Source organism: Coloeus monedula, assembly GCF_965178545.1.
Source record: "Coloeus monedula genome assembly, chromosome: 4".
In the NCBI taxonomy this organism is placed as follows: domain Eukaryota; kingdom Metazoa; phylum Chordata; class Aves; order Passeriformes; family Corvidae; genus Coloeus; species Coloeus monedula.
Window position 1 is genome coordinate 64,483,956 of NC_138784.1, and position 26,104 is coordinate 64,510,059.

A 26,104-nucleotide genomic window follows, 5' to 3' on the forward strand; every position below is an offset into this window, starting at 1 on the left:
AAGCCAGATTAATGTAACGATCCGAGAAGAAAACACAGCGATTTTCTAGGGACTTATATTGCAGCTAACTGGGTTCCCTGCGCTGGTTCAATGTCCTGTCCGGCAAGGGGTTGTGTTGGTGTGACGGCAAGTGCCACACACTCCCGGGGCAGGGAACGAGCAGTAGAGAATAGGCGATTGGGCAGGAGTGACTTAACCAGGTTATGCTTCTCAGCATGGGTCTTTATCATCTGCCTGTGTGGCAAAGTTTTACTGGATCAACAGCATCACTCAAGGCTGTGAAGTTCTTCACCTATAAAACTATATTTTAAAAGACTTCACTTGGAATATTTATTGAGCTTTAAGACTATACATATGCACACCTCTATAACTGCTTTGCTTTCCTGAAGCAGAAGTTATAAATGTCATCAGGACACCAAACATGAAGAAGTTTAACTTTTCCATGCAATGTAAAGAATGAAACAGCACATTGCCAAATCGTCCAACACCACGCAAGGCAGAGATTTTAGACTATGTTTAAAATAGGAATGCGCGGGGTTCCTGAGCCCTCCCGCTGCGGTGCCAAGGGGTACGGGACCCTCTCCCCGCCTGGCACCAGCCCGGAGCTCGTGGACACCTGCCGGCGACATGTGCGTGATTCAGCTTCGCCTGCGGACATTTTTGTTAAGCAGATACCTATATCTATATCTATGTATATATGCACACGCATACATATATATATACTTCATAAAGAATATACACTTACATATATACAGATATAATTAATATACAAACACACAAACATATATATATATACTTAATATACATACATACAAATACGCGAGGAGCGGCGCCCAGCCAGGTGTCCGCGCCCGTCCCCGTCCCCTGCCCCGTCCCGCCCCGCCATCTTCCCGCTGTCCGGTGATCACCGCTGCCGCACCTCAGCACCGCCGCCGCAGGGACCCCCCGGCACTTCCCACGGCTGCGGGCTTCCCACCCGGGGCGGGACCCTTCTGCTCCGGGCGTTTCAGTGGGACGCTGCGTGAGCCCCCAGCCCCAGGACGCGGCGCTGTCGCGACTACATGTCCCGACATGCCGCTGCCTCCCGGCGCGGCGCCGCGGGCACCCACCGCCGCCCATTGTGTTCCAGCGGGAGCAGCTCCGCTCCCTCGGCCTCCCCCCCGCGCGCCAAGTGGTCCCTTCCAGCGTTCCATGAGGCGCCCTTCGGGCGCTCCCATCCACGGGAAACAGGGGGGTCGGAGGAGCGGGGCGAAACCCAGGGCCCAGAGAGCCCTCCCTGGAGGCCCGGCCGGCCGGTGATTGGCGTGCGCGGCCGCCAATAGGGCGAGGCGGCCGTCAGGCGAGCCAATGGGAGCGGAGCATGGGCGGGGCGGGGCGGGGCACAGGGAGAGGGCGGGGCGGGGCGGGCGCCGCGCGTGCGCGGGGGGGGAGGAGGAGGGATCGTGTCGTGTCCGTGTCGGCTGCTCCAGGGAGGGTCGGGCGGAGGGAGGGGAGGATGGAGCGGGCGGCCGGGCGGCCGTGAGCAGGGCGGGAGCGGAGCCAGCAGGCCGCGGGCAGGCCCGGGCGGGGGAGAGGCGAGGCAGGGAAGGGAAGGAAGGCAGCCGGGTGACGGGTCGTGCGGCGGAGGGGGCATCGGGCGGAGAGCGGGCGGGCGGCCGGGGCTCCCGCTCCGCAGGGCGGCCGGCGGGGCAGGATGAACCAGGAGGAGATCCTGAGGAAATTCATTAAGCGAGTCCAGGCCATGAAGGACACGGACCACAATGGGGAGGACAACTTCGCCAGCGACTTCATGGTGAGGGGCGGCGGCGCGGGCGGGGCGGGCGGGGCTCCTGCCGCCCCCTGGGGCGGGGGGGTGACCCCCAGCCCCTTCCCCATTCCCCCGCGAGCGAGGGGGTGTCGGGGCGGGCGAGCGTCGCATCGCTGGGGGCGACCTGCTATTGTGTGCCCCGGGGCTCGGCCGGCTCCCTGTGCCCACCACCACTTCGGAGCTCGGCGGGGGGAGGGAGCGTGTCCGCCTGGCTTCAGCCTCCTTCCTGCCCCCCACCCCTGGGAGGATTGTCGCCGCGGCCCCGGCCCTTCCTCGCTCCTGGGGAGGTGGTGGTCGTGGGCTCTTGCAAAATTAACCGGGAGGTTCCTCGTCCTCCCGCCCCGCTGCTTCCCTGAGCACATAAAGGGGACAGAGGCGGCGCGGGGGGGCTGCGAGCGCTTCCTCGCCCTTGCAGCCCCTTTTCTGCAGGATTGCCGTCTATGATGTCAGCTGGGGATAATCGGGCACTCCTTCGCTCCTTCCACTTTTATCTGCCCCTAGAGCTGCCTGCTTGAGATTTCTCTTTTTTCCGAGGAGATGTGTTAAATGTATTGATAGTCCTTGGAGGAATATTCATCTTCCTTTCCCTAACATCTCCCATCCCCCATCGCAGCCCTGCCTGTATCCCTCGTCCTTTCTTCCTTCCAGATCAGTTCACCGTCAGTCTTTGGTTAATGTGTGCGCTCTGGGAAAAATTGTGTTGGAGAATTAGTGCTTTTCCTGGTTTATTTTCGCTGTTTGATTGAGCTGTTATAATATCTCGGGAGCTGTATTTTTTGAACTGGTGGTCTGAGCGGTGAACAATGATTTTGATTGGGTAGATGTTGCTGGCACTTTTCAGGATCAGTTAAATACTTAATATCAAAATGCAGTTTGACGCACAGAAGAGCTGAAGGAGAGCGGGTTAGTGCCCTCCGTATCTGTTTCGTAGCTCGCTTTATTATGCGTCGCTCTTTGGGATTGAAAGCACATCTTTAGCCCTTTAAGCTGTCAGTCTGTGCTAGTGGTCTGGGAACAACAACAAAAAAAATCTCAATATAAGTGTCGCATCGGAGATTGTCCGAAATGTGGGGAGGAGGCCGCGGATGTTGCGCAAGGCGGAGGGGCGCTGGGGGCGCTGGCAGGTCCAGGGGTGGAAGAGGAAGTGGACTTTGGGAAGTAACGAGTTCATCCAGGGTGGGGACGGAGCCCGTGGGAAATCGGCCATGCTCTTTGGGCAGGATTTTGCAAATACTAAAAGTATGCTGCTGAAACATCTGAGTGTGTGGGAAAGGAAGAGAGAAACGTGTGAAATGAAGAACGGCATTGGCGCAATAGGACTCTTCTGAATCTTTACATGACAGCTTAAAGGTTACAGAATTGACAGAAGCTTTTCATTAAGTCATAGTTTTAGTAATATAATTGGTATTTAACACAAATTGACATCTTGCCTTGTACTGATGAGTCTGTCTTGTTCATGTAGATTATATGTACTGTACAGAAAGGCTGGCCTAGACTAGTGCAAAATGCAGAACATTTTAAATAATCTCTGTGTTAAGTACTTGTTCTAGATCTCCTAACTTGCTTCTACTATTTCATATCTGATAAATATCCTGAGGTTTTAGCTTTGTTGTAGTCAAATGGTATGCAATACATTTTTTTATCATCCTTTCTTTGAAGCAGTGGCACCTGTGTACAGAAAAATAGCTTTTGTTTCAATTTCTCTGTTTGACAGCATGCTGTTTCTGTAGCTTTCAACTGTATAGGCAGTGAATTTTCCCACTGTTCTCCTGTAGCAGTAAGAATACTGGTAAAAATGGCAAAACAGGATTATAGGAACTAATGGGCAAGACATTTCAGGAAAAAGGTGTGTTACCTGAAAGAGTGTTAAATATTTTTGGGAGAATTGTTTTGAAAATTTCTTTTATCCTCTTAAGACTTTGTATTTCAAACTTTCCTATTTGATTTTTGTATCAGAAATTAAAGGAAAAGCAGGAAATTAGGATGCTGATCTTCAGCTCTAATATTCACCTTTATATAGTAAATCCGACATAGATTAATGTAGTGACAAGAATCATAATTGCTGATTTTTTTTTCACTATGAATATGTTGGGGTATTTTGGGTTTTTTTGGGGTATGTGTTTTTGAGTGTATTTGGCTGTCTTAACAGAGCCATGCTTAGGTCCCCTTTGAAATGATTGAAGAGGGAGAAGAAGAAAAAGGTAAAGGGGATATAAATTTCAGTATTCTGTTTACTTAAAGAATTAGTAGATATTTTTTGAGGGGTGAGAAGGGAGGAAGTTGTGTTTTCTCATTTAAGTGCAGGACGTTCTGTGGCTGTTAAACAGTGGCAGGTTTGTGGAATAGGAATTGCTGTTACTCATCGCTTCATTTCCAAGTCAAAATGGAATCTAAAATATGAATGGAATAGTGAGTGAATGCAAATGAAAATGATTCTTTACCTTTAGGTCTTTATTCCCTTTGAATGTGTCGAGTAATAGGCTTAGAGAGTTGTGTATAGGCCTCAGTGAATGAACTAAAAGTACGTGATGGGTGCCAGGGAGTGCTGGAGGAGAGGTAGACAAGCTAGAGGTGTGCACAGGTAGGCTGATAAGCCTGGCTGATTGCTATTGAAAGTCCAGAGTGTAGATGACTAAGACTGCAATTTAATAATGCCATTGACATACCTGGAAACAACTTCCGCTTGGAAGGTGGAAAGTTGATTATTATCCACTCCACCACTGTCTTCCCACCTCCCCCCCCAATAACAAGATAAATTCTATAATCTGGGCACTAGTAGCAAGTTTGTTACTGGAAATCAAATGTATTTAATTAGTTTGCACTAGGAAGTAAGCAGGACTTACTACTAGATCACTTCAGTACTCTGGGTGTACACAATTAGGATTAAATGAAGTGGATAGTTTGAACACAGGGTAGACATATCTGGATGCCTTGCCAGTAATCATATATATGTGGATATAGGGGTAAGTGGGCTTTTTCCTAAAATAATGTAGGTTAGGATTTTGTTCTATGGTTGCAGTACATCCAGGAATATACTTTTTCCTGGGTTTTTGCTGACATTGCTATTTGGGCAGAAGGAAATAAGTATAGATTGCTTCCTCTTGGTGTTTCATGCTGTATGAATACAACCAGCATGGTCTAGGTTCTGATTTTTTTATAATGAACATGGGTCTTATGTCAAACAAGGATTGGAAGTCAAAGTTCCATATGGAGGAAAAGAAAACAGCTTTTCTAGATTCTAGAATTTATAAAGACCTTGATAAATATTACTTGCTGATTTATTTTTTTATTTTAATTTACCCACAATTAACAATTAATTTTTGTTTTCGTATGTGATAGTCATGACAAAAGCATTCTGACACTCTCATTTCTCATTTGATGTAGGTTGCCATTGTTATAGGAGAACTGAAATATGAATAGTGTGAAGCTTTACCTTCAAAGATCAGATGTTACGTTTCAATTGTTTTGTGGTACATGACAGTCTTGCTTCATTTTTTGAGTTATATATCTGGCTAATCTGTTGTCATGGAACACAGTGGATGGATGAGAATGGGTTTTTTGTGATGGATACTGCGTAAGGAATCCTCAGATGCTGTTTGGAGGTAGTGGTGTCAAAATGATCCCGTCTTAAATCATCAGTCTAAATAATAATGATTTTTTTTGTCAACTTTGTTACACCTAGTCACAGATCTCTTTATACCTTTCGTTAACGAGGGCACAGGTAACTAACAACTGAATATTGTGTGTGTGTGTTCTGTTCAGTCTGTCTAAGCTGAAACTTTTAGGTTTGGAGACAGTAAAGTACTCAAGGTGCTGTTTTCTGAAGTATGAAAGGGAATTTGTATGGGTCTGATTTGAAACAGGAAAAAAGTAGTTTCTATGCTTTTTATCTCTAGTTGGTTTTATTTTTGAAATTTTTATGTTTAAGCACTTCTGATTATTTTGTGAAAATGCTATTTAAAAAAATGGGAGATGGAATGTGCTTGACTTGTAAAGATAAAATGTAGCTGATCATAGGAAGTGCTATACCAGATGTTATAAAACTTTCTGCGTTTTTTGAGGGTTTTGTCTTTGTTTTGCTTTTTGGTGTTTTTTTTCACGAAAAGGCATTTCTAAATGCCTCTAAATTTCTAAAATGCCTAAAGTCTGTTTAAAATGAACTACCAATCTTCACTATACTAAATCACCAATTAAAACTACTAAGATACATAGTGAAAGCCCACATACTGATGCCAGTCATGACATACATTTTGTTCTGGTTCTGGAACAGCATTACGGATACCAGAAATACTTATTCAACTGTAGCACTTCAGAAATGCCCCTCTTAAAAGCTTGTCTGTGTATTAATGTGCATTTGCATAAGCCTTTCTGATTCAAATACTATTAGTGCACCTTTTGAGTATCTGTGAAGATATCTTTCAAATTTATAAGGCAGGCATATAATCTGCAAACTTATAAAACTTTTATCTTTTTTTACCATCTCTGCATTATTTTTTTAAGATCCCACTATAAAGATACTTCTGGAAGTGATGTTTACTAGTATCTGTTTAATGAGTTTCATGCTTGTAATATGTAGAAATACTAATGCTTTGTCATATATGTTATAAAATGTGTGCTGTCTTTCCAAGAGAAATTATTTGTATCTGTAAAGGTTAAACTGGGAAAAAACGCTTTGGTACAATCAACTAGATGGTAAACTGTTTCTTGAAACTTCAAGATTTAATTGGTGTAAGCACAGGTTTGCATGGAATTCTTGTGAATTGGGTTCTTTTGAAAAAACAACTGTTTGGAGCACTTATTTTCCCTAAAGCATGACAGAAAGAGTAATTGCCTTGGAGAAAATGACCCGTAAGTGTGTTGTACAGCTGATCAGTTAGAAGAAACCCTGCTCTTAGCAATGTGTTAATAGGTCATAGACAACTGTCATTTTAGATATGCCTTGTGCATTTTTATCATTTCAGGGTTAAATAATGGATCTGTTAGTAGTCACCTTTCATATTATGCTTAAATTTGCGTGCAAATGTATTGCTAAAGTTTTGTTTCCGTTAACTGTATTTCATCTGTATGCTGTTAATTTGTATGTGAGGGCCACACTCCAATACATGACATCATTGTGTGTGGTTATAGTCATTGGGCCTATTCATAAAGCTTCTTTTACATGGACCAAACCTGGCTGGAGCAATGTGACTGGACAGTCATTTCAGTAAACCCAAACTTCAGAGGCTTCTGAAATTTTGTGAAATACTGTTCATTAAATGTTATATGAAAATACAATTTTACATGAAGAATCATTCAGTTTAAATATTCAGCTTTTTTGTCCCCTTCTGAGGAAATGAGTGCTGTTTCTGTTGCTTCAAAGATGCCATTCTGAATTTTCGTAGAGGCCATTGAATACGGCCACAAAGCTGCTGCAGTGACCCTGGGGTATAAGAACTTGCAAACTCTGCCTAAGATTGCCATTCTTTCAGGCACATGAAACTAAATCAAGTCAGTTAGGCAATGCTCTGGGTTGTGTCAAATAACTTGTGTGGTAATAAGTTCTGTTTGCTCGTTTTCCAAAGACAGCAGTGTGTAAGTCTACTGTTCTCATAGAAAAAAGGGTTGTTTATGGGCTTTGCAGAAAGTTAAAGAATCATTCAGGAGGAGCAAATGGTAATGTTGACCTTGCACCTCATGGCATGCTACATGCACACCAAATAATTTAAATAGCCTGTCAAATACATACTTTGGTTTTATTCTTATCTCAATTCTACAGCACCTTTTGGTGTATTTAGTTACATATGTGTATAGATAGATAGGGATCAGTAGATACCTATATATGGATATGTCTCTTATGACCGTAGTTTATGAACCATAGACCCTAACCTATCGTTATGTAGCTCCATGTACATGCTTATATATTTCTATATGTATGGCTGTATGCCTATGTACTGTTCTGCATATTGTCACTGATCTGTAGTACGAATTTCTTGATTTGGAGTGCATGTAATTTACTTTAAAATTGCAATAGGTTCAGGGTGTTTTTCCTTGATGCTGTTATAGCTAAATATAAGTTATCAGCTCTGCAAGCAGGGGAAGGTTAAACAGATATTCAGATTATCTAATGTGTGTACATTTGTTGATCATAAGGGAACAAAAGTCTGAGGCTTCTGTATTAATCCCTTAAAGCCATTGGTTTGTAATAAACAGAAATTATATTTTGTCTTCTTCACTGTTACTATTTAAGATTGGTGGATTTTGCATTGTGTACTGCTATTACTGTAGTATGCTTAGTACAAAGGATATTTTGGCACAGGGAAAATAGTAATGCATTTCTTAATGTTGGGAAAAGCTGAAACTATAGGAGTACCTTGGATATGCATTTCTAGAACTGAAATCAGAAGGTAGAGGATGTTTTTTTCTTGGTCTTATAAAACAGCCTTCATTTAGGGAGAGGCATCAGTGTTAAAGGTCAGATGAGGAAGAAAGTAAAGCACAAGTTAATTAGGTAGAGCAGGAGCTCTTTGTGCCATTAAGAAGTGCAGTGTTTGCATCCTGGTGTTTTTCTCAAGCTCTTGTACTCCACAATTGCTAAGATTATGCCAGCACAGGCTTGGATAACTCAGCTGTGTGTGTTTGCCCTAAATGAAGCATGGACTTGCATTTCTATTTCTATTAACTAGCACGTGAATGTTGCAGAGAGATTAAGCTCTTTGTTTTCCTGCTTCATCTGACAAAAAAACTTGCTAATATAAACTTAACTCGTGAATTAATTGTTTAAATTTGAGCAGTCAGAATGCGTTTATGAAAGGAGAGCACTCTGGTATGGCTGTGGAGTTTTGGATCCAGAACCTAGAGCCCCAGAGAGTGGCTGTATTGTTGGATTTCTGTCTGGAGTCCCTCTGCATCTTCAAGAAACCAAATTGTATTCAGACCCAATACTGCTGAGACAATTCAAGTGCAAAGCCAGTAGCTTTACTAGGGAAGCTGAGAGTGCAGCAAGGCAAGGAAAGAGTTGTAAGAGCAGAAGAGCACAGTCAAGTCTGTCAGGCTTTAGGACCATCATTCTGGGTAGGAAACTGTTGTTTTGAAGTATCTCTGAATACTGGTGTCAGGATGTTTCAGTCCCTGAGGTTTGCATAGGAAAGTTGCTGCTTGCATCCCTGAGGGCCTTGTTCTAGCTACCCTTTTGTCATCAGCTTTAGAATGCAAAAATTCTTACACAGCTAAAAAGTTCAACTAGAGAAAAATGTTTCCCAAAAGGTACCAGATAAATAGAGGTATAAATGGATGACCTAGTTTAGTTGACCTAATTTTTGCTCCTATCTGTCCTCCTACAAGCCAATACTTTTAATTTCTTTAAAAGGTAATTTTATTGGTGTTAATTTATAGGAAGACTTAAAGCCAATATTGTCCTAATGGAAGTGTCTTGTGAAAGTAAAACCTAGAAGAATTGAATTATCAGCTCCAAAAAGTAGCAAGGCAGTTACTTCAATGGAGAAAAATATCTGGCTATTATGAGGACTGAAGCTGTGAATGATGTTGCCTCATGGGCTACACATGTCATTAGGAACAAAAGCAAAGAAACATGTTTCATTCATTCATTCATTCATTCATATTTCTGGAAGGAAGCATCAATAATTTTGAAGGAAATCCTACCATAATGCTTCTGACAGTTAATTTTCTATATTAGTTTTACTTCTGAGTTCCCTTAGTTCTGCAGAAAGAATGGCATTGCCTAGTGTTAGGAATGTGCCAAGGGCAACTACATGAGTAGACTGAAAGTTTTAAATGCTGTATGGATTGGTTGCATTGTTCAGTTTTTAATTTGCTATGATTTGGAGAAATCTTAACACTGTTGTTAAGGGTATCCATATAACTTGTGTTCCTTCCTTTTTGTCAGAAGGGCTATATGCTTCATTTTTACATGTTGGAGAGCAGGCCTTGATTCCTAAACATTATTGAAATTTATTAGTTTTAATTGCCTGATCTTTGCTATGATTTTTGGTGTCTAAAGTCATGGGTTGGAAAGCATCAGTCTCTAAGGGGAAGTTAACTTGGTTAAAACCATATTGCTTTAAAGAATGTATGTACTACTTTAGTCTTTCATTTAGTTATGACACTGAACTTGCCATTTTAAAACAAACTTTTTAACATTAACTTCCTTTTTATATAGTCTTGTAAGGTGTAGCTGGGTTTGTTTTTGTAAGGTCAGAGTACAGTGGTGTCCTCTTGAATAATTTTACATCTTGCTGTATTTGTCCTGCTGTCTTGTCATTCTTGCTGCCTCATGTGGATGACATCTGCTTTTTGTTTTTCTTCTGAAAATACACAGATGTGTATTTTCACATACTTTTCATATTTTTCAGATACTCTTTGTAATCATGGGAAAAACAGCTTCTATGTGGATCAGTGAGAGAGTGGGGTTTTTGGGGGTCCAGAAAGGTAAATAACTATCTTTCAGCTGTGCAACTGGGCTGCAGTGGGAACAAGGGGCCAAGGCTTGTTCCTCTGGGCAGCAAATACAAACAATCAAAGGGAGGCTGAAAGGGATGTGGTACATGAGTGATGTCTTATGTTCCTGCTTTTATTGAGGTTGGGCAGTCAGCACCTCTGCTATTGTTGCTATCCTTGCTATCTTTCATATTTGCTTTAGGGTCAATATCATGGATGAGAAATTAATTTCTTGTGCTGAGCTAAACTAGTTCTAGGTTCTGGTTCATGCATGTTTTTCCTGGACTTGCTGGCATGATTTCCAGCTACTTGTCACATTTGAGAGTTTCAGGGGCCTGTTCCAGAATTTTCATATTGTTTTCCATTGTTGATTATATTTTTAAATACATTTTGTCTTCCATTATGATAATATGGCATTATTTTTATTCTTCTGATAGTTCTTGGAGGACGCAGCTATCTTTGAACAACAGGGTTCCAAACTGAAAGGATGTTTCATGGGTTTCCTGTCCAAGTGTTCAGAGGAATTGTCAGGGTGGATTATGCATCACGTTTAAATGACTGGTTGCTGTGGGAACTGCACTGCTCTTGAGAAGCCTGAATAGTGTTCTACTCTGTCCTAAATGTTTCACTTCTTATTTCACTGTGTTTGTAATGCATAACCCTGGGATGGAACAGTGTCTTTCTTTCCTCAAGTGTGTGGGTAGCACGTGTGGTACTTGGGTATACCTTCCTACTTAAACAAATGTTCTTATTGGCTTAGTTGTCCAGTTGTGTCACTGCACAAAACTGAGAGATCAATTAATATAAAAAGCAGAACAGACAGAGAAGGGCAAGTGATAGGAATAGTGCACTGCATTTAGACTGTGGATAGACTGGGTCAGAAGTTGATGACTGGCTGCTCTGTGAGTAAAATTGATCATGGAGATGTCTCAGTGGTAAATATATCATGTCCTGCATATTTGTAGTGCATAGCTCTTTTTTTTACTGTTTTTACACATGTAGAAACTAAGTCTTAATTATTCCTTTATTGTCTACTTGAATCTTCACCTTCATGCATGAGAAGCAGGATTACAACTGGAAGCTATGCTTTCGTTATTACTTACTCCCTCATGTATATTCTGATAATTTTAGCAAATAGGTAATTGTTAATGGAAATGAATACAGTTGTCCAGTAGGAGTACTCAAGGGAAGCATTTAGCTCAAAATAAAGCTGGAAAATGAAGCACTGTTCTGGAGGGAAGGGCATATGTAGGTTAGTTGAACTGCTTCGAGAAACAGAGAATTCCTGCAGAGCTGAATTAATTATAAATTTCCTATAGGGCAGCACCCCTATTGCACAAACTGCGAAAGGAAGGAAATCATCTCTTAGATACTGTAAATGTCCCCAGATAAGCTCTATGTATTCAACAGTTACTTGTAAGATTTCAATTTTGGTAGTTTAGGTGGTTACACAAAACTGTGTGGATTTTTATTGTGACCAAATTATACTGTAAAATTAATTTTAACTCATTTTCTTCGAGGTTGCATAAACAGAACTGTGATGTTAATGGACATATAGGGAACTATATGTAAATGTTAATGGAGAAAATGACTGATTTTAGGCAGGTAGAAGGGACTTGGAAAGTACTACAGGCACTCACTGGAATTTACTTTAGTAAAGAAATGTGGTATTTTATAGATGCTGTATTTTTCTGTTATTTCTACTTCATGAAGACTATGCCCAGAAAGGAGAAATATACATTGTTTCCTTTAACAGCCCTTTGCTACAGAATTTCTTTAAGTGCTACACAGGCACTTAAAGCTTTGGACGTGAGTCAGCTTTTCAAACTGAATGCTCTGAAATAAGTTGTTATTAAGCTGCAGGTTAAGCCCTATCACAACCTTTTGTATTTTCCTTATAAACAGGAGTACTTTTCCAGAGGCTATTCCACAGAACTGCTGTGGGAATTGCCTTGGCATTCTGTAGTAACACTGCTACAGTTGCTTCTTCAACTGGTGCCATGTATTTTCTTAATATTTTGATTAAGATGATGAAATGTGAGCTTTAATTTCTTTTGCCTCTTGTGGCGAAAATGCAGCTTGCAAATTATTTGAGATGTAAGCTTCCTATTTTTGTTGTTCTGAAAAGAGCAGGTGAAACTGTGGCAGAGAAGCCTAGTTGTATTTTGTACAAATTAAGGAAATCTATAGACTGTTGATAAATTATTTAACATGGGAGACCAATAACACAGAAAAAATGTGTGTATCCCAAAGTCAGCAAGCTGTTGCCATAAATCAATGTGATTTCCTAAAGGGAAAGAATATTTCCTTTTAAGATGCTAGCTAATTCCACTACTAATTTTAATATGGAACAGCCTGAATACGAGCTTGCATTTGGTGCCTTATACATGATTAAACACTATAGTATTTTTGGTGCAAGGCTGTAGCAACATGTCTTTCTGGCACGGCACTTTAAAAAGCATTAGCACTGTTTAAATTGGTGATCGTGTGAAAATGAAGCCAGCATCCTGTTTCTCCAGCCTTACAGCATACATAATGGGCTTCCCTTCCTGTATTCATAGAAAAAAATATTCCCTGTCTGGTACATTAAGATGCTATGGTCATCCAAAGGATGTGGATATAAAAACCTCAATGATGATGTTTTTAGCTCTTATGGAGAAAGGTAACTTCCAGATATATTAAGTGTATATGAGATCAGGATTTGTTTAGAAGTGAGAAAAGCAGCAATGAAGTAACAAGGGAATTCAGTGAAGGAATAGAAGTAGGTAAAGAGCTGATTTATTTCTACAGACAGTACCTTTTGAACTAAAAATGGCCATGTTTTCTGCCAGGTAAAGGATCTTCTAGGGCACGTCAGGGAGGCGTTGGAATTGGCTTTTGTAAATAAATGCAAAAATTAGTTTCTTCTGTTCTTTGTGTGCCATGTGGTTTATGTTTTATTGAGCTGTTGTATTACTTACCACTTTAATGCCTCCAGAACTTGATGCTGAAGTCAGGAGTTTCCCAAGTTATGTACTGGTGGTGTAGATGGAATAGTTTGCATGGAACACCTGAATAAGACAAGTGATAATAAAGCAGACAATATTTACTTTTTATCTTGGGGTTTTTTCCTTCCTTTCCCTGCTAACAGATTCTTGTTAGTGTGGTACTGGAATCTGGTGTTTATTGGTGACAACTGAAAAGGTGGAATGTTCTCCTTAGGGGAATGTAGCTGTATTGGTTTTGCATGGACAGATTTTAGTTGTGGTTGGGGGCTACAGGAGTGGTTTCTCTGAGAAACCACCTAAAACACACTTCCCCCATGTCCAACAGAGCCAATGCCAGTGGCTCCAAGATGGACCCACTGCTGGCCAAGCCCGAGCCCATCAGAGATGGTGGCAGCGCCTCTGGGATAACATATTTAAGAAGAAAACCCAAAAAAGTTATTGCACAGAAGTAATTGTGGCCAGAGAAGAGCAGAGTGAGAATATCTGAGAGAAACAGCCCTGCAAGCACCCAAATCAGTGCAGAAGGGGGGGCAGGAGGTGCTCCAGGTGCCAGAGCAGATTCCCCTGCAGCCCCTGGTGCAGCCCATGGTGAGGCAGCTGTGCCCGTGCAGCCCAGGGAGGTCCACAGGAGAGCAGAGATCCACCTGCAATCCTTGGAGGGACCCCATGCTGGAACAGGTGGGTGCTTGAAAGAGGGCTATGACCCTGTGGGAAGCCCAACCTGGAACAGACTCCTCACAGGGAGAAGCCCATGCTGGACCAGGTTTCCTAGTAGGACTTGTGACCCTGTGTGGGTCACGTTAGAGCAGTCTGTTCCTGAAGGACTGCACTGCATGGAAAAGTGACCCACATTGGAACAGTTCATGAACTGTAGCTTGTGGGAAGGGCTCACTCTGGAGAAGATTGTGGAGAACTGTCTCCTGTGGGAGGGATCTCATGCTGGAGCAGGGGAAGGACTCCTCTCCCTGGGCAGTGGCAGAAGAAAAACATGTGATGAACTGACTGTCACTCCCATTCCCCATCTCCCTGCACTGCTTGGGAGGAGAACCTAGAGCCTGGGAAGGAGGGATGGGTGGAGGAAAGGTGGTTTTTGTTTTTAATATTTGTTTTACTTCTCATTATTTGTTGGTAATAAATTGAGTTAATATCCCAAAGTTGAATCTGTTTTGCCCATGTTGGCCATCAGTGAGTGATCTCTCCCTGTCCTTATCTCAACTCATGAGCGTTTTGTTATATTTTTCTCTCCCCTGTCCAGTTGCGGAGGGGAGGGGTAGAGTGGCTTTGGTGGGCACCTGGCACCAGCCAGGGTCAACCCACCACAGCAGCTTACCAACTTCATATTCCTGAACTCCAGATCTGTTTGGATGGAGATCCCAACCTGCTCTCCTTCCTGTGGCTGGTAGACTAGTGGGTGTATGATTGTCATATTGTGTGGAAAGTTAAGTCCATAAAATCCTTTAATTTGCAAGCTGGACTTGAGAAACCCTTAAAATTTACAACACACCTTGCATAACCAAAGTTACCTGACTTGCTTCTGGAGATTATATCAAAGGCCAGGGAGGAAGGATTTTTGTGGAAGAAAAGAGAGAAATACTTGCTCATGTGACCTTCCTCTTGTATTCATACTACTGTCTTTGATTTTTCTTTAGCTTATTTGATCTAGCTTCTGGACATTATATAAACAAGATATCCTTCAGGAATTCTGTACTTATGTCAGCTAGTTGTTGAATCATCCTACGAAGTGTATAGTTTTCCACTGGGCATAGTACTTCTGTTAGATCTTATGCAAATTGCAACATGTATTTTTGATCCATATCAACTCTGATCTGTCTTGAATGTTTTAATTTTGCTCTCTCTTTATGCTGTGGTTGGATTTTACTAATTATTTTTTCATTTCTACCCTCACATTTACTCTTCTGTTTCTGCTACCTTATCCCTGGGCTGCTAAAATTATTTCCTTATATTTTTAAATCTTTGGTTTTTTACTGGTTTTGGATGACAGAAGCCATTGCATCATGAGTGGAAAACCATGCGAATAAATTTCATATGCTTCTTCAACTTCACCTCACTCCTAGACTAGACGCTCTACAGAACAAGCATTAGCTTTATATAGGTTGTCATGGATTTAATGAACTGAAGGTAAATGATTGTCTATAGTATAGTTTGGTATCCTTTTAAGCTGTGTGAGTATTGCATGATCAGTTGTTGGATTATAAGAATATGTGTGTGGGTTTTGTCTTTTTTTTTAATTCAATGGTCAAAGTAGAACTGGCTGGTCTATTTGGGTCTTGGTTTCAAATTCAGTACAGAGTAGCTTAGCCACACATTTTATTGACCTTGTTTATCCTCTTAAAGAAGAAGTTAAATTTATAAATGTTACCTGGCTCTGATAGTCACTAGCTTTTTAATGGCTATGGACAATAAGATTTAACCAGACTGGTTTAAATGATCTTTGTAAGAATCTTCAAGCAGTGTCCCTTATGAATTTTCCTGCTATGATTCGTTCATTTCACCAGGAATAGTATTTCAGGGTTTGTATTGGACCAGGTAATACTGCTTACAGGTCCCTTTCCTCAAAAGAGCCACTGTAGTGTTAAGCTGTTGTCTAAGCTTGGTTATTACAGAGATTCACTGAGACCAAAGCCTAATTTGAGTATTTAGAAATAAATATTGAGTCCTGATACCTACAAGGAGTGCAGTCAGTATTCAAAGGGAATAGCAGTGCAGCTTGCACTGGGGCCAGGATGCAACCTTCTAGTAAATGGTGTACTTGAGCATGCTCACATCCTGTGCTATTCACCATAATGCATCTATAAGAAGCACTTGCATCCTGATAAGACATTTTGATACTTCACTGCTCCTGTGAATTAATTCACTTTGGCTGTAGAGTATGTGTTTCTGTATTTTGCATTTTAAAGCCAGGACTTAGCAATCCTGTATGTCTCATCCTATTACTTGTCATGCAGTTACTGTCTCTTTAGAACAAATGTGTATTCCTGTCTGGGCTTATTAGCATTAATAGCTGTTCTGGTTGCCCAGTGGAATACTGATGCACAATGCTAGAAACTGGGAATGAGAAGAAGGTAGCTTTTAAGGGAAGTCACAATGCAAGGATTAAAGAGGGCATTGCTTTTAGAAAAGTGCTCCTGTTCCTTGAAGTCAAACTGCAGCAGCAGATACAGGAGTTGAGATTGAACTTAACTGACATGTTGAAAATTAATTGAGGTCTTTTAAAGGTATGGCTTTTGTTTGGAATGCTGCCACTTCCATTAAGGGAAAATAAGATTGGGAAACTTTGAGTCCTACTTAACTGTGCTTAAATAGTTCTCCTAGTAGCAAGTGTAGGGAGTTCTGATATTTGGAAAGGGTTGTTGTTTCTCCCCAGTCCAAATTCTGTGCAATGTCTGTAGCCTATTTTCTAGCTAGAAACACTGCAATAGGCAGTCCTCAGCATCTATAGGAATTAGAAGTTTGGTTTTTTTCTGACTAAAGGCACATCTGTTTCCACACTGAAAAGCAAGTCACATAATTTTAATGGCTGTAAGCAGCAATGCAACTTGGTCCTTTTAAGCTGTGTAGTAATACGTAGCCTCATTTTTCCCAGTTGCTCTCTTTTTTTTTTTTTTGGTGTTAAAAAACCTCACAATTTGGTTTAGTCTTTGCTATCTTTGTGAAATTTAAATTCCATTCTTCCTTATCTAACTTTTCCCAAGAGTGTCTTCGATAGATCAGAGGAAGTAACTTTGGTAATGCAACTTTCCTCATTTCCTGTATTTTATCTGCTTATTTTGTCATTCTGAAGAGCTGTGACGAGCAGTTTCACAAACCTGGAGATTTAAAATTGGAGAAATGACACCTAATTATGCTTTTAGATAATGGAAATGTGAGTTCAATACTCAGTAAAACGCTATAATGTATGTGTTTCTTGAGGGAGATAAAACAACATTTTGATGGAGAAGGCAGCAGAGAAGAGTAAATGTTAGGAGGAAGCTGTTCAAAAAGAGGAGTTTGTGGAGACTGCATTGCATTTTAGCAAGCTAAAGCAGGAAAGGTGTTCATGGCTTATTTTTGTGCAGGTTGGCAGCCTGCTGCTCTCTCCATGAGTAATGTTTGTTGAGGAATGTACTGAGTTGAAAGAGACAGTAAAAATGTGGAAGAAGTTCTGCTTGTGCCAGGAGCTGTCACCAGTATTTTACGCTCGAACAAGGCCTGACTCCGGTCTCTGCAGGCAGTGGGGTTTGAGATGCCAATCCAGCGGCTGCCGCTCTTCCAGGGCGTCCACTGACAGTGTCTCACCGAGTCACATTGTTAATTCTGTGGCTTTGCTGAAATGGGTTCTTGTTTTCCAGAATTAGAATGTGAATTTGACCACAGCTCAGAATTTTTTTAATGTGCATGTAAGCAGAGAAAAGAGGAATACATGACTGAGTGCTGAGCAGCTTTCCTGTTCCTAGATGGGCAAGTGTGGGCTGTAGCAAGTGTCTCTAGCAAGTTACTGTACAGACAGCATTTGCTCTGAGATGAGGAAGGAAAGACAGTAAAGGAGATTAGTGGCTTGGGAAATAAGATTAAAGCAGCAGAATTGGAGTAAAAAGCTAAGAGGTGAAAAATTGTTAAAACTTGATGCAACAGTTAGAGAAAATCTCAATATATAATTAGCTGTTGTAATTGATGTTAACTATTGCCTCTGGTACACCTTGTCTGTAGGGTGGGAATGAAGCTCTGTCCTTGTGTTACTTCATTGTACCAGAAGCTGAACAGACTTGAAATAAGAAGCATGGCTCATGCCAAACTTAAAGAATCCCAAAGTTGTAAAGAAGGAAACCCCTCTATACTTATCTTATAATCATGTAGATCATCAAAACCTGTCTTTCCTGTATTCCATTTGTTAGCTTCTGCAATATATGATGGAAGGAAGCAGATAAATAACGGTTTGTAAATTTATGGTTTTATCTAGAGGGAAACTTCTTTAAAGTCTGAAGTATGCCTTAGAATTGTATCCAAGGTGGTAACTTGCCATTTTCTACAATGTAGAAAAGCCTAGAATCTACTTTGGCTGCTTTTTCCTTTTTTTGATGATTTCTTAAAATAAGAAACCTGTAATTTCCGTTTGATCTCAGTAACCCTTTAGCATTTGTAATTTGCAGGGTTTGGATGGTATCTAAACATTTAAGTACATAATTAATAATAATGAAATCAGAATCAATAAACCATGAAAGAAGTAGTGTTTTGAAAAGGCTTCTTGTGTGCTGAAGTGATGGGTTTGTTACTTGAACACAGTAAATTAGTTGAATATTAATAGCTGTGGTGTTTGGTACAATAGAATAATATGACTGTGATTGTCTTATGCTGCCTGGAAAGGATCTCAAAATGTTATAAACATTTTTAGGATTTTTTGGGAGGAGGTGTGGGATGTGTGGGTTTTCATAATTGGGAAAGAAGATGAGTAATGAATCTACAGATCAGTTATGTTCGTGCTGAGTACAACTGTATGTGACCAACCAATGGTGTTAGCAAGGTGGATGAAGATGTGGTGTAAATAAGGCTTACAGGAAATGCTGAAGAGTTGGAATTTGGCCAGGATGTTCCCCTTGTTGCCTTTTTTGCTATTCTCAAGATCTACTTGTTCATTAAAATTATCAAAACAATTATCTTGGAAAGAGATGGATCAGCAAGCACAGTGTTATTGTAGGGCATATATGCACATGGGAAATAAAAACTGGAGTTATTTCTGTATTGAGGGCAATTTTCTTAAGATATCTTTGGATTTGCAGTGTAAGAGCAAAAGGGTAAAATCGTCTTAGACTTGCATGGGCAAATAGGATCTGAGTAAAAGACAGTCCCTTAAAAATAACTTGGTTGTAAAAAAATGAGCAGTTCAGGTGATCATAACTGCAGTTGTGGTTGGGAGAAAACAATAACATGAATGAGATTATTTTTTTGTCCTTTCCAGGGACAATGCAATGTTCTGTGCATGGTGCAATAGGTATATTAGTAATGGGGGAGGAAGATAAGGAGATAAACTTTAGGATCATGTGATGCTTTTCAGTTTCTTCAGGGTATTAAAATGACGTAATGTGTCAAATCAAGTGTACGCCTAGTCTAGTACTTTATTGTGACTGGAGGATACTGTGACAATTAAATACAGCCATGCTTCCAGTCCTTCTCAATGGCAGATTCTGAGTAGAAGCTGAGACTGTGTCTGTAGTATCAATAGGTCAATGAACACAGGACACCAGAGCCCATCCCTGGTCAGGACAGTGGCAGGTACTGCTACCTGGCATTGTTCAACAGGACCCTGGACTGCTTGCAAAAGTTTTACTTTTTTAGTTCTGTATGATTTCCTTCCATTCAACTTCCTCATTTTCTTTTTTTTTTTCTTTCTTTTTTTTTCTTTTTTAAAGTTCCTATTTCTAAGGGAAAAAGTTGTGGTGAATTTTTTTTTAGCCTTTTCCTGTCTGGCAAGAGTAACAGATGTAAGTGTGCAGTAACTGTAAGTGGTTCTTCAGGGTGTGTCTTTAGCCAGGTCCTGTGCTTGTTCAAATTGGCTTCAAGGTGTTTTTCTTGCTGGGGGATTGAATGAAACATTCTCTGGCAAGTTGATCCAATATCTTCAAAAAGAAAGAAAGCTGTACTTCCTACCCCTCTGAAATACTTAATTTCTTATTTTTCAACTTCAAAGCCTTCCCAGTATCCTCCACAAGAACCAAGAGATTTCTTGTGTGTGCTACCACTACAGTGATCAGTTCCTTGATTGTATAGGTTTCATACGATCCTGGGTGCATTAAAATGTATTATAAAAACTTGGCTTGCTTTTTCTCACCTTCCTTGTTTGTCTGTCTTCTTTTGTAGTGCATGATGCTGCTTCCCCTCTGGCATGCCCTTGCCCATTGTAATTTTTAGGGGTGCCATTAGTTTACAAGTATGTGGCCTTGCAGTCAAGTTTGAGTCCTTTAATATCAGTGTTTTCCTTTTAGACTCAAATTTAGACACCCTTGAAGAGGTCAGGCAGCTGGACTAGATGATAATTTTAGGTCTCTTCCAACTGAAATATTCTGTTCAAAACTTATAGTGTGCCTTAATATCTAGATGTAGTGCAGGTGAATAAAAAGGCCTACCCATTTCTTCTGACAGCAGGCACTTAATGTACCTGAACTTTGACTTTGGCTCTGCCTTTTATTTAGGGTGTGGTGTTTCATGCCTATCGCAGAGGATTTTACACTGTGCTGTAATAATTTACATTATTGCTTCTGAGTCTAAGCCTCTTTAAGCCTGATTTATATTTTAGTAGAGGTAAAACCCATTCTTGTGGTTTTTTTTTTTTTTTTTTTCCTGCAAAAATGTTGGTTAGTGTTTTGGGTATTTCAGAAAGTAGGAAAAAGAAAGACCTTTGTCTTTCAGTTTTTTTAACACCCACATTCAGCATCCTATCAAAAAATGTGTTCTTTTAATCAGTAATGTTGCACAAAAGAGTTCTTAGACATGAGCTTCTTAACCCTACTGGCTAAGCTTTGTCTAGGGCTGTATTTGTTCTGTGTCTCTTACCCACAAGTGCTTCTATTACTGGCTGCTTCTGTTGTGGCCCAGGGATGCTTTATAAGAATTTCCTCCTGGACAGTTGGCCTGATAACCAAGGACTGCCAGCTGCCCTATTTGCGTTGGGAATCAAGGATTTCCTCTGCCCAAGAGGACACTGACATCTAGTGGATGGGTTCCACTGACACAGGGCAAGAGAGCTGCTGCTTAGTGGCCATCTTTTTTCTAAACTTTTACCTAGTTTTTCTTTCATGTAGATTCTTGGAGTTGTTAGGAAAAAGGAAAAACAGAAAAAGCCCGAGCAATTTTTATGTAACTTCTGGAATTTAAGGAGTAACATTCGTGCAGTCAAAGTAGTTGTGTTTTGTTGTTGTTGGGTTTTGGGGATTTTTTTTGTTCCTTCAAGTCACCTGCATGTGCTCCTTGGTTGTTTGTAATAAAATGATTCAAGTTATGGCATTGGCCCATTGTCCTCCCGGCCTGTGAAGAACATAAGTTACCTGTGGAGGACAGCAGGGGGCAGATCACAGAATCATAGAGGGGTTTGGATTGAAAGGGGCCTTAAAGATCATCTACTTCCAATGGCCCTGCCATAGGCAGGGACATCTTGCTCAAAACCCTACCCAGCCTGGCACTGAACACTTCCAAGGATGGGGCACTCACAGCTTTTATAGGCAACCTGTTTCAGTGTCTCACCACCATCACAGTAAAGCATTTCTTCCTAATATGTAAGCTAAACCTGCCCTCTTTCAGTTTGAAGCCATTCCCCCTGTCCTGTGGCTACGTGTCCTTGGAAAAAGTCCCTCTCCATCTCTCTTATTGGCTGCTCTAAGGTCTCCTTGGAGCTTTCTCTTCTGCAGGCTGAACAACCACAATTCTTAGCAGGTGTTCCAGCCTCTACCTCCAAGACAGATGGTGCCTCTAAGTTGCCTTTAATTCTGTGCCTGTTGGTTCTGTGAAACTTGAAGCCTAATAATTGCCTCATAGCTGCCTTGCAGCTCATCCTGAACATCTGTTAGTTTAACTGGGAACCAAGTAGCAGGAGAAATTTTAACAAAACCACAGGTTTTCCAGGAATGTTCCTAAGCAGAGAACAGTGCTTAGAAATCAAACTTTCTGAAAATACTCATCAAAATGTTAATATTGCTTTAAAGACAAAAATAGACATTTTGTTTCCAAAGTAATAAAATCCACGTTTCTTTGTCAGAGAAGATAAACACTGCCTAGAAAACACTGCCGCTTGACAGCAGGAGATGGCATGCTTAAGTATTGCTGCACATTATTGTTTGATCTCTCAAGTGTTTAAACTATTCTGCACTAGTACTCATTAAACAATAATGTAGTGGGTTTGGATTTGTTGACCATCTGGTAACTTTGTAAATGTGGTTAGAATGAGACAGTTTCAAGGAACTTAAATTTGGACTTAAACAAAAAGCTTTTCAGGCCCCTTTAATGGTACAAGTCATAGAAAGTATAGACTGACATTGCTTAGGATAAGGGTGTTAGACTTAAATGTTCAGGGACTGTTTTTAAAAGGAAGATATTGTTTCCTTGTCCAGAGTAAGCATTGATTTTTTTTTTTTTCCCCTGAGAGATGCTAATATTTGCTAGCATTCTTTGGTTACTTTGAAAGTATTTCCAAATAAAACCAGACCATTACAACCATTGCCATAAAAAAGAATTTGTGTTTTATATGAAGTACCAGCAAACAAATGTAAAAGCTACTAACACTTTCTGTGTGTGCTTAGGCAACGCAAGCAATAGTAGAATATGAATGTTTCTGTCCTAAGAAGAAAATTTCATTAATTTCAAGTTGAATTAGTTTTTTTAATTTCAGACCACAAAGAAAATTGAAAAATAATCCATCAAAACAGAAAAATCACAACTTTAACTAACCTGTTATGCTAATTAAGAAGAGAAGCTATTTTTTTTTTGACATTCTCTCATCTGTTGAGAATTTATATTGTCTCATGTGTAGCTTCCCAGCACGCTGGACTTACTACTGAATGCAGGTTATCAGGAACTATTCTGTGTCTTTTTTTCCTTGGTGACTTCTATAACACTTGAGTTGTCACTTAGTTATTTGTGATATGCATTTGTGTTTCCTTCATTATAACTTCTAGTGTACAACTTTGTTTGGCATTTTTGAGGTTTATTCTTTCCTCTTGTGCCCCGAAAGTTGGTTCTCTTGATTAATGTTAAATTCCCATCTTCATCTCTTACTGTCTTCTGGTTTGTCATCAAATGTTTGTTAGTGTGCACTGCTTTGCTGGAGAGGTCATGAAGGAAAATGCCTGCTTGTTATGGGAAGTTTTTTGAGAAACTGCTTGTGAGATCGCTTCAGTCAGAAGATTTTTTTTTTTTTCCTTGTAAAAACAAACTAAAGAGACTAGCCTCAACTGAATTCCCTGTAGAAATTCACATACTCTTCTTTTGAATTGGCACCGTATCAAATACTTATTTGAAGCTCAGATTGGAACAGTTTCCTTTTCCAAGAAAGGAAGTGGAGTCACATATTCCACATAGATGAGAATTATAGATAAAGATCTTGAGGTGGGTTCTGAAGGTGTTCCCGTGCGTTTCTGAAATACCTGGAAGTAAATCTGTCATCCAGAACCCGGAGGTGTTGAATAAAATTGTTTGTGTATCAGATAAAAACCCTGTGCTATTGTTTACCAAACAAACGATCGACTTGTACATTCTGGATTGTAAATATTAATATTTTTGAAGCCATGGCAGCTGAGGTTTATTTTAAATTTATCAGCAGCTTGATTGACAAAGCTCTTGTCTGAACCAGATTCATTCTATCAGTTGACTTGAGGACCATTCTATTTGTTGAAATTTGGCACTGTAGAAGGACTGTATTTTGCACATTAGCTGTGCAACAAATTTAAGTTGTGGGGCACTTAAAAACCCTTAGGTGATTGAGCACATACTTCATATGAGGTAATTTTTTCTTTGCTCTTCAAAATCTAAAAATTGCAGAAATAATTGCATTATAAATGTAAAAAAGGCATCCTACAACTATTTGGAAAATAATTTAAAATTTGAGCTGCGGTTTTGATGTACAGAATAAAATTTATATAAAGGCCTTATTGTAGAAGTATGAGGAGTATAGTTGTACAGATTTTCAGCACGGGCTTTAAGAGGATGTACAGTGAATGTCTTTTACTTGGCCCTTTAGGTACAAACTTTTGTGAGTTTTCAGAATTAAAAATTTCCTCAAAAATGTTCATGATTTTAAGAAGATTAAACTTCAAACTGTTTGATTACAATAGTATTTTCATTTACTTTCTGGTAACTTCCCTGTAATATTCTTTTATTTGTATCTTGTCAAGATACAGGCCTGCCAAAGAGACAACTGTTTCTTTTGTAGCTGCTTTTGGATTGGCATGGCCTGAGAATACCTGGGATTGAGGTTACCATGGACTTCAAAGTGTTAATGGTATGTCAGACAATAAATGGTTATGTGGGAGAAGCACCACAGCCTTTTCCTTGTCTTGCAGTGCTTATTGAACAAAATATGACGAAAGTAAGAAACATTCTTCTTGAGTGGCAATACTATATTAGTGCTATAATGTGTACTCTGAGTGGTAACACTGTGTAGATGCCTGTGGTACTTTTGTAGGAGGCAACTGCATATAATATAGCATGTATGGAGAAGATTTAAGGACCTTTTCTTTAATTCAGCAGAAACAAATTAAATGGTAGAGTTCATATTGTTCAAGCATTTGAACATTTAGCAGCGCTATTTGAATGTTCAGCCATTAAAGCAAGAACTTTAATGGAGAGAAATAATCTGAAGTCACGCATGGAAGTAACTGGTTGTCTGAATTTATTGTTTCTGTAATAGCCATTACTGCTTTGGTTTCATTTCAATAGTTGCTTTATACCTCTTTCTGCCAGAATTATGAGAATTTTATTGGCCATTGGACTGTCCCATCTCTTTTTGAAACCAGAATGATGCTTGGAAGGTGTGTTCTTCTGAATTGTTGGGGACAAATTTGTTAGGCAAAAATTGACAGGTACCGCAAATATAAATGATTACAACACAAAATTCCTTTGTCTCTCCATAAATATTGTGCTGGTTATTAGCTAGGGTTATTACAGTTGAAATCTTAGTACAAGTTTGTGACTTTAATGAGGCTCTTAAAATGCTATTGAACTCTATCATAAATGGCCTCTTTATAACTAGCACATTCCTTGGCTTCCAAACACAGCCTCAAAGAAAGGGTGAAAATAGTTGTGTGTTTTCTCCAGATAGCAAATAGAAAATACATTTCTACTATCTTATCTTTTTTTTACAATCCCTTATATGTTCCCTGTGTATGTGTTGCTGCATGGAAGTACTGATTCAGCGCTTAGCGAAAGTTTCTTATTTGTATTTATTAGATAGTGGGCGTTTTACTTGCTGGTCATGAACTAACATAACTATTAGCAGTATCCTAGCTTAACCTGCTGAATAGTGGGGGTTCTGAACTGCTGAAAGTCTCTAAAGATACAGTGTTTTTATACAAGGTTCAAGATTGCTTAAAAAAAAAGACTTCTGGGGAAAGACAAAATTGGCATATTGTTATTGGAATTGTATATTTAACACTAAACTCATGCCACTGAGTAGCAATTCAGCTGTATGCCAAAGGATGTCACTGAAAGGAACAGCACCTTTGAGCTCTACAGATGTTTCAGTAAGGTAATTTGGACTCAAAACCAGATTGGAATTGCAGTGTTTCTTGACTGCACAAACAACTCTGCTTTTGACCCAGAACAGTTGTTAGACTCCAACTTTTCAGCTTGAACTCGTTCTCAGTGAAGTCTTACAGGGCAGGATCTGTGTTTCATATAAATTGGCAAGACATGGCTGTTAAAACCCTTTTGGGAAGGCAGGACGTAACAGCCATGGCAGACCTTTTTTTGAGGGAGGGTGGGGCGGTGTGTGTGTGTGTGTGTGCGCAGATTTATTAAAAGGCTTAAGTAAGGTTTTAATAAAGCTCTAAGACTATTCTCCTGTGCCTTCATTTATGGCAGCTTTGGTAGTGGGGGGGACTAGCAGGTAGGAAATTCTAGTTTACTTCTGTTGGAGTGAAAGCTCAGTGTTTCCTGTTTCAGTTGTGGTGCTTTTTTTTTTCCCCACCTTGAATTGCTTGGAAAACAAACACTGACCTCAAGGAAATGTGTTCCAAGGCGTGGGAAAAGAGGAAGGGTTTTGCATCTTGTGAAGGAAGAGGGAGGAGAATTTGGGTTGGTTTCCCCCCCTTTTCTTATGCACTGAGCAGAAACAAAAGCAAAATACGTTGTCCATGGATCTTAATGCTTCATGCCACATACTGTGAAGTCACAGGCA

General features: G+C 40.2%; 1 protein-coding gene across 2 annotated transcripts in view; it reads left to right on the forward strand.

Annotated features, from left to right (window-relative positions):
• The first annotated feature begins 1,596 nt into the window (after positions 1–1,596).
• Positions 1,597–26,104, forward strand: part of PTPN12 (protein tyrosine phosphatase non-receptor type 12) — a 70,564-nt gene continuing 46,056 nt past the window's right edge. For both annotated transcript variants that reach the window (XM_082279545.1, XM_082279546.1), the window contains exon 1: positions 1,597–1,792. In XM_082279545.1, the coding sequence (XP_082135671.1) occupies positions 1,694–1,792 (99 nt within the window). In that variant the 5' untranslated portion in view covers positions 1,597–1,693. The remainder of the gene's footprint in view (positions 1,793–26,104) is intronic.